The 16,678-nt window shown below is 46.0% G+C and overlaps 1 protein-coding gene across 26 annotated transcripts in view; it reads right to left on the bottom strand.

Moving 5' to 3' along the window:
• Positions 1 to 654: 654 nt before the first annotated feature.
• Positions 655 to 16,678, bottom strand: part of LOC124986722 (protocadherin gamma-C4) — a 171,932-nt gene continuing 155,908 nt past the window's right edge. For all 26 annotated transcript variants that reach the window (XM_047555361.1, XM_047555354.1, XM_047555359.1 and 23 more), the window contains 2 exons: positions 7,686 to 7,774; positions 655 to 2,680 (listed from right to left, as the gene is read on the bottom strand). In XM_047555361.1, the coding sequence (XP_047411317.1) occupies positions 2,454 to 2,680; positions 7,686 to 7,774 (316 nt within the window). In that variant the 3' untranslated portion in view covers positions 655 to 2,453. The remainder of the gene's footprint in view (positions 2,681 to 7,685; positions 7,775 to 16,678) is intronic.

Raw genomic sequence — 16,678 nt, 5'->3', positions numbered from 1 at the left:
TGGGAAAGCAGTGTAGACTATAGACGGTTTGGGGAGAACCTCCCCCCGCATTTCCTCCCACTCCCGCGGTGTTCCCAAAGCCTCTAAGCAGCAGGGGTAGAGGGAGCGGGAAAAAAGAGAGTTAATTTTGGCGGGGAAGGGGCGGACGAAGCAAGCTAACGTCCCCTGCGCCCTCCCAGAGCTGTCTGCCCCGCGCCAACCCTCCCCCGCCCGCGCCGGTTCTCCTCTTCTGCCTGGAGACTGGCGCTTGGAACCTGGCGGAGACAGCCGCGAGCGTAGCTGCACACTGACACCACGCACACAAACGCCCCACCCCCACGATGGACCCACAAGCCCAGCACACACCACGCGATACGGATCTACAGCACAATTACAGTCCGTCGCAGGCAGACACAAAGGTATTGCAAGCATGCACAGCCATATTGGAGTCACATAGACTCGGGAGGCAACACACACACACACACACACACACTCTCTCTCTCTCTCTCTCTCTCTCTCTCTCTCTCACATTCCCTCTTCAGAAACAGATTTATACCCTCTGAAAAAATAAGACGCAAACAATCGTCTCCCGATTCCGTTCTTGCAGCTTACACCTCTCCGCTCATCACTTCACATGTGCCAGGAGCTCCATCTCTGAAACAGAAACGTTCAATCTTTCAGAAGAAACCTGTTTATTATTTTTCGAAGAAAAAAAGCCATATAAATATTAGAGTATAAAACTTGCGTGAGATACAGGAAGAGGGCGGGTGGAAGCTACGTGACTATGCGAAGAGAAGCGCTTATAGGAGGAGTCAGTACCGGGGAGGGGGTCGCCGCAGCGCGTGGACACAGCACAAAACACAGCACGGGCCGCCGCAGGCAGCTTCAAGGACAGCCGGCTGCGCGCAGCCCGCCGCCCGCTGCCCACTCGCCATCACGTAAAAGCACACCGCACTACATACACTATTGGCTATTCTACACCAGCCGAGGGAGGGGGCTCTACACTACTTTTAAGGGCTGGGGTGGGGTTCTCTTGCAGCCCCACTGGATGAACCGGGACTGCAGGGCAGAAGTGGGTGGGCAGAGGAAGGTCTTTGCTCAAGGAGGCACTGGGGGACTTAAACCAGGCTCTGGCCACTAGGGAGCGGGCTGAGGGCCTGGGCAGTGGCCTTCACAGAGAAATGGCACCTGGCAAGGTGAAGAGCCTAGGTTTGAAGAGCACAGGGGACCCTGGAGAAAAACCCCGTGGTTGGCTGAAACTCTGTCCACTTGGTTTCTGCTGTAGCTCCTTGCCTCCTAAGCCAGGGTCTAAGAATGGCCTTGCTGGGCATTCCTTCCTGCTGGGGTTCCACTGGCTATTCCTACAGTGGCTCCTCTGGAGTACCCAGCACCCACAGAGGCCCCTAAGACCTCTCCAGGGGACCTACTCCTAAACCCAAACAGAGCTTTCCTGAACTTTAAATTCATTGGTCCTGGTAGCTTAGCTCAAAGCTGGATGCCTGGGCTGAAACCTATGTGTGGGGGCATGAGGGTCCAGCCTGGTGCTTGGTTTATGGCTAGAATTTGGAGATGTGGCCAGTACCCTGGGGACATACAGAGCCTCCCTTTAAGACCCTGTAAATGGATGGGCCAAGCTTTGTCCATCCCCTCCCCATCCATATTCACAAACTTCCCTTCTTTAGCTTACCACCCCCCCACTGTCTCAGAACATGCAATGGAGTCTCTTGTTTGAGGAGGGGTAGGAAAAATCACAGCATGCAGTGGGAACATCAAACAATGAAAAACAAAACAAAAGACTGGTCCCCAGAGCGTTTGGGAAGAGGCTTGGTAGCAAAATGCCTTCCCTAAATCTGGCAAGCATCGTCAGTACCACAGGGATGGTGACAGTACGGTGACCCCCAAAATTTGAGCATTGGTCTTGGGATCTAGAGAGGTGAAAGGACTCACACAAAACCATGCTTTGGGGGAAGATTGAGAACTGAAGGAGAGACCAAGAAGTCATGATGCCTTCCCAACTCTTCAGAACTACGACCCTTTTTAGATCATGTGGTACCTCCATACCCCAACCACCTTACTCAAGAGAGGAACGTTGAAGAGCGGGATGAGGTGGGGTAGAGGGAGGCAGGGGATGGATGGGCCTGACTGATTTGGAAGATGGAGGAGTCCAGCTGTAACAAAAGGGTGTGTGACAAATGGTTCTTGGTGTCTACACTAACCCCATTACCCCCATGGGTACAGCAAATGATTAGATGGGGGTTCCCAGCAGAACTCCCTTTGCATATTCAACCCCTTGGGGGCAGAGAGAGGGGGTATTAACTGGGCACTTGTTTCTGTTTCCCAAGGGGAGCATGGCCTTAGCCCCTACCAGTATCCTGGGGATGAGCCCTGAAATTCTGAGATCTGGGTACAGGTAAGGAGAAGCTGGGTTGGCTGGGGAAGGAGGCTGCCCTCTGGCTGTAGGCTTGGCCTCCACATTACTTCTTCTCCTTCTTGCCAGACTTCTTCTTGTTTCCATTGCCACCAGCTGGGGCCTTGCCATCCCGCTTGCCAGGTGCATTGGTTAGTGTGGCATTGCTGCCAGGGATGTAGACGTTCTGGCGGTAGTCGGGAACGTGCTGTAGGGTGAACTGGGGTCCGTAGCGGGCACTCAAGCCCATGGTACCAGCGCCTCCTCCCAGGGTGGAGCTCCCATCAGCAGCTTCTGCAGAGAGAGAAAGGTCAGATCTTCAGATGGAGGGCAGTGACTCTCATTCCACAAGCAGTGGAATGAACAATGAACAATGCCTACAAAACACCTTGGAGCTGAGCCCTCTGAGCACTGGGAATACACCAAGGCAGTCTCTATCCACAAGGAGTTGAGGTAGAGGTTAAGAGTGAGAAAGTTTTAATTACTGGTTATTTTTCTTATTGTGGTCCTGAACGAGTTGACCTAAGTTCCCTGAGTTGCCTCAATTTTCTGATCTGCAAAATGGGGGTAGTAATAATATCCACCTATCCTGGTTTGAATGAAAGCTAAAACTAGAAAATATATAAAAAGTACCTAGAATTATGCCTGGTGCCTGAAGCGCTCAGAATATGCTAGATAGTATTCCCCTTAGGGCTAAGGGAATGGATTTGCTCCCAAATCCTTGCCCTAGCTAGCCTTTCTCAAGGGAACCTCTAGCTTCTATGTTAGAACATGGTTGGCACATAATCCTTTCCCTCTCCACCATGCCTGGTGCAGAGTAGTGAATTAGAAGTTCTGTTATAAGGGGGATGTGCTCTTCCAAACATCATGTTTTGGAAACATTTGACGGCCTGCTCTGTGTCAAGCACTTTGATGTTTCACATGCAACCTCAACCCAACATCCAATGAGATCTATGGGATTATCCTCATTTTCCAGATGAGAGTTGAACCAAGGTTGAGAGAAGCCCAATACCAGACAGTGGAACTTGGGTCTATGTGTATCTAAGCATATCTAAGCATATGCTGGAGGATACAGCTACTTCCTCCACCACTGCCACCAGCTTGGAGGACAGAGGAAGTGGGGGAGGATATAGGGATACACTGGAGGCTGAGAAGATGATGTTTTGGGGAACACCTTAGGTACAGTGAAGATAAAGGCTCAGAATGTCCAAGCCAGGTAAGGAGAAGCTGGGTTGGCTGGGGAAGGAGGCTGCTGGGAAAGTGCAGCCAACCCAACTGTTTGCTGCACGGGACAAACTGGTGTCCAAAGAAGTACACATTCTGTCCCTAGCTCCACATTTCAGACTCTGCATGGTAACAAGAGCTCCAGGTGACCTGTATGTATTTTAAGGCTAAAGCACATTAATACCTATCATAGGGTTTTTATGAGGATTAAATGAGATAGCACTTCATCCAGTGCCCAGGATAAATGCATAATAAATGTTAGTCAATGCTGTTGTCATCACCATCGTTGCGACTGTCATCATCATCATCATCCAGTGTGTCACCCATCTACACTGGATTCTCTCTGGCTGGGTCGGGGGTGCTGGAGGGAAACAGGAGTTTTACTCTTTGGGCTCACTGCTGGAGAATCCTCTGTGGCAGAGAAAGAGTTAAAGCCCCAGGAGTGCCCTGCCCAGCCTCAGCCCAGCTGGCAGAAGAGCTTGCCTCCCAGCTTCCCTCTGCCCCCACCCTCCACCCTGGAAGCCCAGAGAGAGTGACTAAAGCTGGAGAGGCTGAGTAATCCTCGGATACCAACCAGGGATTGAGCAACAGACAGGAAATATTTTCAGTGCCGGGGAGAGGGGGCAGGAGTAGGAGAAGGAAGAACAGAGATGAGCCTCGGGGTTTTTTGCTCCTCCAGGCCTAGGACTCAGTTTCTGCAGCTTCCATTTCAAGTCCCAAATCCCTGGAGCTGAGAGCCTTCTGGGGGCGGGGACAAGGTTGGGTGGGAAAGAGCAGCTGCCCACTTCCTTCCCTCCTTCCCCACAGGGCCTCCTCCCCAGCCCTTTCATTCAGCTGACACTTCCCTGTTTTCCCTAATTAACTCCAGGAGGGAACTGAGGCCCCAAAGGCCTACCCCCTCCCCTCCAGCCGCCAGCCTCCAGCCACTTCCAACCTCCTGCAGCCTGGGAATGGAAGTGGGGAAGGGCCCAGATCTGGCTTCAAAGAGCCTAGATTCCAGAGTGATTTAGGAACAGAAGGAAGGGGAGAGCAAAGAGGTGTGTTTGTGTGTGTGTGTGTGTGTGTGTGTGTGTGTGTGTGTGTGACAGAGAGAGAGAGAGAGAGAGAGAGAGAGAGAGATTCATTTGCACTGTGCCACAGAAGAAAGAGAGGAAGAAATTCAGAGAAAGAGGAATAACAAGCAGAACAGAAAAAGAATCACTTCACTGGCATCTTGTGCCCCCAGGATCTCTGAGGGGTATCCAGAATGTGGAAAAAGACAAAGCAAGCTCCTGCCCACCTTGTGGGGAGAGGATGGGGAGTCCAGCTGTATGAGACAGACCGACACTGGAGTTCTCTCTGGTCAGCTCTGCCAGTGGGGAGCTGTGTGATCTTGGCTCAGGCCTAAATCACTCAGGCCTGTTTCCTCATCTATAAATCTGAGGGGAAGAAGCTGCATTGCCAGTTTTCACCTTCTATATAATCAATGCTCCAAAACCCTCTCTACATTCTTCCCCTGCTCCCAAGAGCCACACTGGGCAAGGACCAAGATTTTCTCTTCCTCTGAGAAGACAGAGACTTAGAAAAGCTGCAACATCTTTTGGCCTGAGGAGCTGGGGTGATGCTGGCTTCTCTCCTGTGCCAGCCTCATCACTGCTTGGTCCCCAAGGTCTTATCCAGCCCAGTCCAGGGCTGAGGCAAAGACTCTGCAGTAGCCAAGGAAGCTTGATGAAGCTGGACCTGAGCTGGTGAAGCTGCAAACCGCAGCCTCCTTTGGAGCACACTTCCCTCAAGTGTTTATTTAAAAGGCCTCCCAAGAGTCCCCCTTTCTCTCTCTTTCTCTCTTTCTCGCTCTCTCTCTCTTTCTCTCCTCTCTGTCTCTTCTCTCTCTTCTCCACTCTCCTCTTTCTCTTTTCTTTTCTCTCTTCTCTCTCCTCCTCCTCCTCTTCTTTCTCTGTCTTCTCTCTCTCTCTCTCTCTCTCTCTCTCCCTCTCTTTCTCTCTCTCTCTCTCACCGGCCCTCAGCAGCCCCACAGGCCAGGCTGGGCTGGGCTCCAAGAACCTCTCTGGTTCTGGCCTAAGAAGTGAGTGTGAAAGTGAGCAGGGCTTGACCCTGCCACCTCCACCCTAGAGTCCATTCCTCAGGGCCCAGGAGCAGCCTTGGGTCACGCCCTGTGTGGCTTGGAGGGGTGGAGTCCTGACAGGGGAACGTGTGCTGCTGTGGCCCTGCTCCAGGGAGAACTTCTGGGAGGGTTTTGGGCCATAAATACTGTTTCCATTTCTGTTTTTAACATCTGGATTTAGGCTAAAAAACCAACTTTCTGGCCTTAGGGCTCAAGGCCTCAACAGCTAAATAGACCAATTTACTTCCCTCAGAGGCTGGACTTGGCATCTCCCCAGAGCGGCCTGCCTCTTTCATACTCAGCAGCTGGCCTCTCTGGGATTACAGCCCACCAGAACGGGGACAGCTCAACCCCTGGGGGCTGGCAGCCCCCACCACCTCTTCCTTCCTTGTCCTTTCATCAGCCACTGATCTGGTCCCACTTAACCTCACAGACAAGTAGGGGAGGGCTGCCAGATAACAATACAGGGTGTCCAGTTATATTTGGATTTCAGATAAACAGTGAGTAATTTTTTTAGTAGTCCATCTCATGCCACATTTGAGATCTACTTATGCTAAAATAGCACTGGTTCATCTAAAATTCAAACTTAACTGGGCATCTTATATTTTACGATTCTAATCTGGGAGGATAATGCAAGGCATTAGGAGGAGTTTGGCCTCTAGACATAGCCAGCTAAAAGGGAAACTGAGGCTGAACCTAAAGGCAGAAAAATCACTGTCATAGAAAGAGCATGAGCTTGGGAGCAGAGCTTGGGTAGAATTGTAGCTGTGATCATAACTGTGCAGCTCAAAACTGGAGGCCTGGGGGGCGGGGCGGGGGGAGTGACATCTCACACCCTTCCTCTGTCGAATATAAATAATCAGGTCTGCCTTGAAGGACTGTTGAGAAGATTAATTGACATGAGGCACTTTAAGTTTAGTATGTGCCCTGGACCATGGCAGGGATATTGTGATTTCTCCTGGTTCTCTGCCCATCTGTCCTCCAGATGTGCTGGAAGGCAGGACTCTCAGTTCACAACATATGACCAGTGTCTTAAGGCCCACAATTGCTGCTACAGAAGCTGGTCTTTAATAGCAGGGATTCTTCTAATTCTGCCTTTTTTCCCTATAATAGGTCACTAAAGATAATGTTTAATCAATGATAACCACTATGTATTGTAAGGACTCTCTGCCAATCCGGTGCTGAGGGCCTTACATTTGACCTTCACAACATCACAATGAGGCTTATTAATATTTTGCCTATTTCACAATAAGTGAAACTGAGCCCCAGGAGGATTTAATAACTTACCTAAGGACTCACAGCTACATGGTGGCACCAGGGTTTGAATCCAAACCAACCTGCTTCCAAAGTCTGTGTTCTTACAAACTAATGATATTATTCTACTTCCCTTGCTCGGGACCTTTGTGGCTCTTCAGGGACAACCATCACTGACTGAGTCTCCATTACACGTGAAGCTCTTTGTTAGCCTTGTGGGAAATCCAAAGTCCTGGTCCAGAGGTGGGAACCGCAAGGAAAAGGGAGTCTTTTTTCTCTCTGCTGGGAATATCCACATCCACTGTCACTGACTGAAGGTTTGCATGTGCCAGGTCCAGTTCTCTATGCTTTAATCCTCACAAAAACCCTTTGGGATCGCTGTCCCAATTTTCTTGGCTGAGGAAACAGATTTAGACAGATCAAGTAAACTGCCAAAGTCACAAGGATGGTATGTGGCAGAGCTAGGATCTGACCTAGGCTGTCCCCATCCAGACCCACATCTCCTCAATGGATTATTATTACTTGTTTACTCTGCTCCAGGTCCCCCAGGACCCCCAATCCCTCTGCTGTTCTTTAGCCTGGAATCATGGATTCTCTCTGACCAGCTGCAAGGTCTAGAGAAACCACAGTGGATGATACCCAGTCTGCGTCCATGGTGGCTGTGGGAGTCACCCCAGGCCCCACATCTCCCATCCCACCATACACACTGGCACCACTTACCACTGGCGGAGGCCAAGATCATGGCTTGCAGCATCTCTGTGTCAAATTGGTTGTTGGGCCAGGTGCCAGTTTCATCACCATTTTGGGAGCTGGGGAGAAAGTGGGATGGTGAGCAGTGTCCCTGACCTGCCCCACTCATGCCCCATGACCTGTTCCCAGGGTTCCCAAATGTAGTGCCCTATCCCAACCCAGACCCAAGACCACCTGCTCCTTTGAGTGAGGTAGAAAGTGCTTATACAGTCCTTCAGAAGCCAGATCCCCACAAGTCAGTCCTCTAAACCAGCGTACCCACTGTCACAGATATAATTAATAAACTACATCCCCTCATCCTTCATGAGAGGAAATTGTTTACTATCAGAGCAGGGAACACCAGACCCTCTTGGGAGGACAGAGAAAGAGGGAAATGGGAGAGAATGTCCCAGAGCTACAGAAAGGGGCAGGAATCCCAGAAAAACTAGGGGGAGATACAGGAAGCCCCAAGAGACTGGAGCAGAAAGACATTTCAAAAACTCAAATATGACAACTTCAATGACTTCCTGAGCCCTCAGAATAAAATCCAAGGGCATATAAGAACTTGTCTCTTCTATTTCACAAGAACACCCACCTCCTGCTCTATTCTCTCGCTCTCTATCATCAAGCCTTTTCTTTGGAACTTCCCTGTTTCTCAGGTTCCCTCTTGCTGCAAATCCATGGGCAGATGCTAATCCCTAGAATGCCAGCTCATAGCCTTTGCCATGTTAACATGAATGATATATATCTGAGGGGAATCCCTAAATCCACCCTGGCTGGGCCAGATGCCTGCTCTGAGGTAGCACAGTCACCCTGTCACTCTGCCACAGTGACCTCAGCAAGGTGGGAACTCTGTCTGCCTGCTTCTTAGTGAAACATATAATATGAATCCTGGCATTTGAACCTAGTTAGGACTCTTGGAGGCAATGAGAAGTGAAAAATCATGAAGTGATCCATAATTTTTAAAAGTATTAACTATAAAAGAACCCTAAGGAATACCAACTCAACTTGGATTTTTCCCACAGTGACAATTTCCATCCTTTTTTTTAAAAATTACTTTCAAGGATCAAATTATTTCAATTTTCTGGGATAAGGGAATAGGGGAGCCTTGGCATACACATGCAGTGTGCCCATTGGCCCCATCTGACACAAAGAAGCTCTTCAATAAATAGTTGTTGCCTGAATCAGTGGGAAGAGGTCAGGGGACCTCACAGGGTTAGGTTCCTATGAGGTAAAAGAAGGTTTGGGCACAATGGGAAGGGCTGCAGGGCAGACCTTAAAGGCATGAGAGTAAATGTGTGGATGTGGATATAGGGGTGTGGGTGTGTTTTGATGCTCATGATGGGTGAGCACCACCAAGAACTTTACAATGTTTGCAAGTTCTGTCTCTGTTTATGGTTTGCCCCGACCTGGAATTCCCCATCCCCGAGTAGGTGAACTCAGTCTAAGACTCAGAACAGAGCACTCAGCTGCTGTGTGTCAGCTCTGCGCAATCACAACAAAAACATAAGGTTAGGGTGGAGGGCAAAGCAGGAATCTCATTCCTCCCTTCCAAGAGTGGGAAGAGTTGAATTCTGTGCCCACTTACTCAACAAGTATTTATTCAACAACTACTAACAATGTTCCAGACACTGAGCTAGGTGCTGGGGTGGTAGGTATGAACATGAAAGAAATAGAACCTCTTTACGGTGCTCATGGTACACACTGAGAGGTTGATATTAAATGATTAAACAATAATTTAATTGTAATCATGGTAGGTGCAATGGAGGCAAAGAGCAAGGGGATACCAGAATATATAAGGAGAATCCTGACCTAGTCAGGGTGAGGCAACTCAGTTATTTTAGGCTTTCTAAAGAAAAGATACCAAACTTAAATCTGAACAAATTATCCAGGTGACTTATAGAAGGAATGATTGAAAAGCACCAATTGGTAATTGCTGATACAAAAACAGGTTCAGGCAAGGATCATCAGGGAATACTAAAATATTAAAATGGGGTAAAGGGTTGCTGCTCATCTCAAAGTATCAGGCACAGATTACTTATTAATCACAAATATTTGAAAATATCTTTATAAAGCAGAGTGCAGTGGTATACTCCTGTAGTCCCAGCTACTTGGCAATCTGGGACAGGAGGCTGGGGTTCAAGCCCAGGAATTCAAAGTTAGTCTGGGACCATCTCAGAACATAAAAATAGATGACTATAAAAATATCTTCATAATTGGAGAGATCTGGGGACACTGCTTTCACCAAGTGGACAAACTTAGCATCACTGATAATGGGACAAACTGACATCAAAGGATGCACAGTGTGATGCTGTAAGGGGCAGAACATCATCCACAAATACCCTACCAAGACTGCTTAACCTGAATCTGATCAGGAGAAAAACAACCAGCAAATCCAGATTGTGGAGCATTTTAAAAGACAACTGGCTAAATTTTTAAAAAAATACCCATGTAATCCTGCTGAGGCAGGGCAATCATAAATGCAAGGCCAATCTAAGCAACTAACAAGACTCCATCTCAAATTTAGGGAAAAAGTGGGGAGGTGGGGATGTAGCTCATTGACAAAATGCCCCTGGGTTCAATCACCAGTACTGCCAAAAGAAGAAGAAGGAGGAAGAGGAGGGGGAGGAGTGAGGTTATTCTAGATTAAAGGAGAAGGACATGGCAAACAAATGCAATTCATGCTCCTTGACTGAATCCTGCATTTTAAAGAAAAAAAAAAAAAAGATTAAAAGGACATATTGGAAGCATTTATGAAAATCTGCTAGTAGACTGTGTATTATTGCATTAATGTTAAATTCCTCAAATGTGATAATTTCTTTGTGGCTATATAGGAGCTCTAGGAGATATATACTGAAGTATCAAATGATATGATGCCTGCAACTTTCATGTGGTTCAGAAAAAATAATGCATGTATGTGTGTGCATGTAGAAACATAAAATAAAGGTGCAAAATTTTAACAATGGATTAATCCAGGTAAAAAGTAAAGATGTTCATCATATCATTCTTTCAACTTTTTGATAGGTTTGAGACATTTCAAAGTTAACAAGTTGAAGGGTAAAAATAACTCACCTTAGGAGAGGTATTCTGTTGTGAGAGAGAACTTTCCAGGCAGAGAGAGTAACCCTTCCTAAGCCTCTGAGGAGCTTGGTGAGTTCAAAGGACTAAGAGTCAGTGTGATTACCACAGAGGTGTCAGAACAGGGTAGCAGAGTAAACACTAAAGATTTTAGTCTCATCCTCAGAGCTCTGGGAAGCTGCTGAGGTGTTTTAAAGGGGGGTTGCCATGAGGGATTTTATATATGTATTTATTTATTGGGTACCAGGAATTGAATCCACAGGCACCCAACCACTGGGCCACATCCCTGACCCTTCAAAAAAAAATAATATATATATACATATTTTGGGCTGGGGAGATAGCTCAGTTGGTAGAGTGCGTGCCTCGCATGCACAAGGCCCTGGGTTCAATCCCCAGCAACACACACACACACACAAAAAAAAAAACCTGAAAAAAAAATATTTTTTTTTTAAATTTTGAGACAGAGTCTCACTAAGTAGATTAGGGCCTCACTAAGTTGCTGGGCTGGCTTTGAAGTTGTGATGCTCCTGCCTCAGCCTCCTGAGCCACTGGGATTGCAGGGGTGCCCCACTGCTCCCAGTGGGATTTATATATTTAAAAATCACTCTTGGGGGCTGGGGTTGTGGCTCAGTGGTACAGCACTTGCCTCACATGTGTGAGGCACTGGGTTTGATTCTCAGCATGCATACAAATAAATGAATAAAATAAAGGTCCATCAACAACCAAAAATAAAAAAAATCACTCTTGCCCTTTTGAAAGTACCAAGTATGGGGCTTGTCCTGGAAGGACAGGAGCCCAGAAATGAGGTCTCAGCCACCTCTGTCTCCATGAAAATCCATCAGTCCTCACTTTTATATTGCCTGAGCTCTCAGGCAGGGAACCCAAGTGAAGGGGCCTATAATGGGCATAAGCTGGAGTGAGCAGGGAAGGCAGGCAGGAGGGAGGAGAGTTTGGGGCTTAGAGGAGATGACAAGGATCAGACACAACAGGTCATGAGGACAGCCCATGGTGGACAACACTAGTATTTAGGAAATAAAGGTGAGTAGAAGGATGGCCTGGAACCATGGTGGGGTGGATCATAAATGTTTTGGGAAATGGTTAAAGACTAGAAGCCAAACAGGTGGGCAGGCCACCAGAAGTCTGAAGCTGGACAAGGGAGGGACAGAGAGGGAGACACTTCTTTTTTAGCCATTTAATGACAGCTCTGTTTTCTGAGTACTGGGCCATCTGGGTTATATATTTATCATCATCTGTCTCATTCTCAGAGACATTCAGCAGATAAGGGTTATGATTATCCCTGTTTCCTGGCAGAAGAAATTCCGGCTCAGAACCTTCCCAAGTCACCCAACTGGAACCTGAAAGTAGTCCTAATATGACTGCGAAGCTGTGATCTTATACATAACAACAAACCAGGTTTCACCCTGGACCCCCAGCAGCAGATGTGGGGGTCTCTTGCAGGATTTGGGGAAAAGTGAAAAATAAAAATGAAGAAGACCAACTACATTTAACTGACCATTTTCTAAGCACCGACTCTATGCCAGTGTGTGTGACAGGTCCAAGAATTTTCAGATGATAGATACAGTTCTTGCCCTAAGGAGTTTGTATTCTGGTATGCTGGGGGTGGGGTTATGAGGGAGTATCCCATGGGCTGGACTATATAATAAAATGCTCAAAAAAGCAAGAAATCTGGGAAAGTCACCCTGACAATAGCCTGGATTTAATTGTGTTAAAATGTAAATGTAGGGCTGGGGTTGTGGCTCACTGGTAGAGCGCTTGCCTAGCACAAGCGAAGCACTGGGTTCCATCCTCAGCACCACATAAAAATGAATAAATAAAATAAAGGTATTGTGTCCATCTACAAATAAAAATATTTTTAAAAATGTAAATGCAGTTTTTTCAAATCTTTTCTGCGCCTATAGTGTTTGCTTTGTGAACATATGTATATTTTATATATCCTGTATAGTTACATTGTACTGAAATATTAGCTTGTTTGATATAAGGAAAGTATGTATTGAGTACCTTTTTTGCTAGCCTGATTGTTTAATCTTTTTAAAAAAGGTTTAAACTTTAAAAAAAAAGTCTTCAAACTGACCTTTATTACGTGGTCACAAACAAACTTGCAGTTAGAAAGTATGGACAGGGGGGAAAAATTTTTTGAGTGTCTTTGGGTAGAAACTTGAGAGTAAGATTTGGTTTGGTTTTGTTTTTTTCTCATTAAAACATCTTATTAATGCTTTAAAAAATGTAAATGCGTGTGTATTTTTTAACATAGCATCTGAAAATACACATGTAGGTCCATGTGAGGGGCTATTATGCAACAATTAAATTTTTATGGACATGGGGAAATTCTCCTGATATATTGCAAAGAAAAAAAAGAGGCTATAATACTGAGGCACAGGATGACCTTAATTGCTTTTTTTTTTTAATACTGGGGATTGAACCCAGAGGGGTTTAACCACTGAGCCACATCCCCCACCCTTTTTATATTTTATTTAGAGACAGGGTCTATACTAAGTTGCTTAGGGCCTCCCTAAATTGCTGAGGCTGGCTTTGAACTCTCCACCCTCCTGCTTCAGCTTCCTGAGATACTGGGATTACAGGCATGTGCCAGTGTGTCCAGCCCTTAATCACTATTTTAAAAAACAGTAAGAAAAGCTGGGCTCATATTTGTAATCCTAGCAACTCAGGAGGTTGAGGCAGAAGGATGGCAAGTTTGAGGCCAGCCTCAAGTTGCAAAGTTCTTGAGGGCCCTGGGTTCAATTCCCAGTACCAAAAAAAAAAAAAAAAAAAAAAAAAAAAAAGGTAGGAAATATACCAGTTGATTTGGAATTAAATTTCTTAATATCCTAAGTGTCAACAAGTTCGTGGAAAATGTATTTAGGCAAACACATTAGAGTCTCACTGAGTTGCTTAGTGCCTCACTTTTGCTGAGGCTGGCTTTGAACTCACAATCATGTCTCAGCCTCCTATGCTGCTGGGATTACAGGGTTGCACCACCACACCTGGTGAATTTTATATATATATATATTAAAAGTGAGCTGTTTGCACAAATAAAAACCTTCAGAGAGAGACATATGAAAATGCCAATGATTTAATGACCAACTTGTCATTAAAAAAAAAAGAAAAAAGAAAGATGGAGGAGAAACTTTTTGCAGTGCTGGTGCTTGAACCCAGGACCTTGGGCTTATAAGGCAAACACTCTACCAACTAAGCTATCTCCCTAACCCTAGAAATTTTACATTAAAAGGGTTTAGGAGACTTAATAGACATTCAACCAACTACAAATGTGATCTTAAAGAAAGGCTGGGCAAGGAGGCTCATGCCTATAATCCAACCAGTTTGGGAGGCTGAGGCAGGAAGATCACAAGTTCAAAGCCAGCCTTAGGAATTTAGCGAGGTCCTAAGCAACTCAGTGAGACCCTGTCTCTAGATAAAATACTAAAAAGAGCTGGGGATGTGGCTCAGTGGTTAAGTGCCCCTGGTTCAATCCTGGGTGCCACAAAAAAAAAAATATATATATATATATATATATATTTTTTTATACATATATATATATATATATATATATATATAATCTACTAAAGATAGTGAAGACGCAAATTAAATTATATCATGTCAAGATCTGCTTCAAGGTTATCCAAGGTAGGTACTTGATGCAAGACAGGGCATTAGTTGGAGCTCAACAGCAGGATCATAGAGGTTCATCACACCATCTCTCTACTTTTGTATATATTTAAAATTTTCCATGTTTTAAAAAGCTAGGGTCAGGCATGATGGCACACACCAATAATCCCAGTGGCTTGGGAGGCTGAGGCAGGAGAATTGCAGGTTTGAAGCCAGCCTCTGCAACTCAGTGAGGCTGTAAGCAATCTAGTGAGACTGTCTCAAAATAAAAAATTAAAAGGGCTAAGGATGTGGCTCAGTGATTAAGCATTCTTTGGTTCAATTCCTGATACCAAAAAAAAAAAAAAAAAAAAAATAGGGGTTGCTGTTGCAGCTCAGTGGTAAAGAACCTTCCTCACATGTGTGCGAGGCTCTGAGTTCTATTACTAGTACTACACCAAAAAGTTAGTAGTGGTTCTCTCTAGGTTACAAAATTTTGGTGGTTTCTCTTTAGATTTTTTGTATTTCTCATGTTTCTACAATAAGCATGTATTTTTTATAAGCAGAAAAATAATCTGCTATTTGTTTGCTGAGTGACTACTCAATCTGAGGCAGAGCAGAGAAAGTGTGTCTCAGAGGAGGAGGAATGGAAGGGGATTCAGAGTTGGGGAATGGTAGTGGGAACCATCAGAGGAGAACAGGGTGGAGGCCAGAGGAAGTCAAATAAGGACTTTCTCTGCCTTGCAGAGTTTGAGAACAGCTGAGATTATAGCTTTGAAGAGAGAGATGGTTTGCTGGTCTCAAAGCTTGGGACAACAGCTGTTGGGATCAGAAGCCTAAAGGTTTGAGAAGGGACAGTGGTGCAGAGGAGGAGCACCTAGCAGACAAGGACTTCAGAATTTGAGTCCACTTTTATCTAGGAATTGTGACCTACTGCTGGCTTAAACTTGAATCAGGTTTACTGAAGAACTCAACGTTGGCCCTGTTCTGAACATGGTATGCCTGACCAGATGGGCTGAAAAGTGATGGACAAGAAAGTAGGGAGGGATTGGGGCAGAGAAGCAGTGGAGGGCTGGAATCAGTGTTAGATTATCCACCTGGGAGCTGAATCAGAAATGTTAGTCTCAACATCAGCAAGTTGACTCAAGAAGGGAGAGCTCCTGAGCCTTCTCCTTCATCTCCCCAAGAGCTTTCCCCATAGATTCCAGGTCACTAAGTTTCTCAATTGATGAGAAGAGGCAAGGTGCTGACCCCAGAGGGTATATGAGAGGCTTCCAGGTCCATCAGTGACTTCTGCTTCAGGGCCAGTGTACAGCCTGGGCTAGGGGTGGGTAGAGGAGGACACAAATTGCCCAGTACTTCTCATAGTCATAGCTCAAAAGTCACCTCCCCCTAGAAGCCTTCCCTGATCCTCCTCCCTGATTATACCGATATGACCCACATTTTTCTAGAAAGTTCTATGATTTGTAACTAAATTTTTTGGGGGGAAGGGGTACCAGAGATTGAACCCAGGAGTGCTTAACCATGGAACCACATCCCCAGCCCTTTTTAAAATTTAAATTTAAATTTTTTTAAAAAAAATTTGAGGCAGGATCTCCTTAAGTTGCTTAGGGCCTCACTAAATTGCTGAGACTGATCTGGAACTTGCAATCTTCCTGGCTTAGCCTCCAGAGTCACTGGGATTACAGGCATGCGCCACTGTGCCCAGCATGTAACTAGATTTTATTTATTTATTTTTTTTAGTGTGATTTGTTGTTATTTTTCTCTCCTCTGCTGGCCTGGATGTTTATGAGTTCAAGGATGATGTCTGCTTATTCACTCATAGTCCAGTGTTAGCACAGGGCCTGACTCAGAATAAATGCTCAATAGATATTTGTTGAATGAAAGAATGAATGAATGAATGAATGAATGAATGAATGAATGAATGAATGACTTAATGGATAACTATGGGGAGGCTGGCTAGGCAAGTGGGGAGAAGGGAAATCACTGGGGTCAAGGGAAGGACAAGGGCAGCCCAAATCTTCTAGTTTACAGCCTTTTAGGGGCCCTCTGGGAAGTGTTTTGCATTCCAGATGCTAGTGACAAGACTGTGCATGCCCAGGAATTGAAATCTGTGTTGCATGCCAAGACCTCCTGGGTTCTGCTGGAAGTGAGGGCTTAGTTGGTGAGGAGAGAGGGAGAGTGGAAGCACAGAAGCTCAGCATCTTAGCTTCTTGGGCTGGGGAGGCAGCCCAAGCCCCTGCCTCATCTCCAGGGTTCTTTGGACAGATTCCTCCCAGCTCCTGGCTTCTACCAGGGAGGTC

The sequence above is a fragment of the Sciurus carolinensis genome, chromosome 6 (genome assembly GCF_902686445.1).
Source record: "Sciurus carolinensis chromosome 6, mSciCar1.2, whole genome shotgun sequence".
NCBI classification, from domain to species: Eukaryota; Metazoa; Chordata; class Mammalia; order Rodentia; family Sciuridae; genus Sciurus; species Sciurus carolinensis.
Note: the sequence above shows the minus strand (reverse complement) of the source record. Positions and strands in the feature narration are given on the sequence as shown.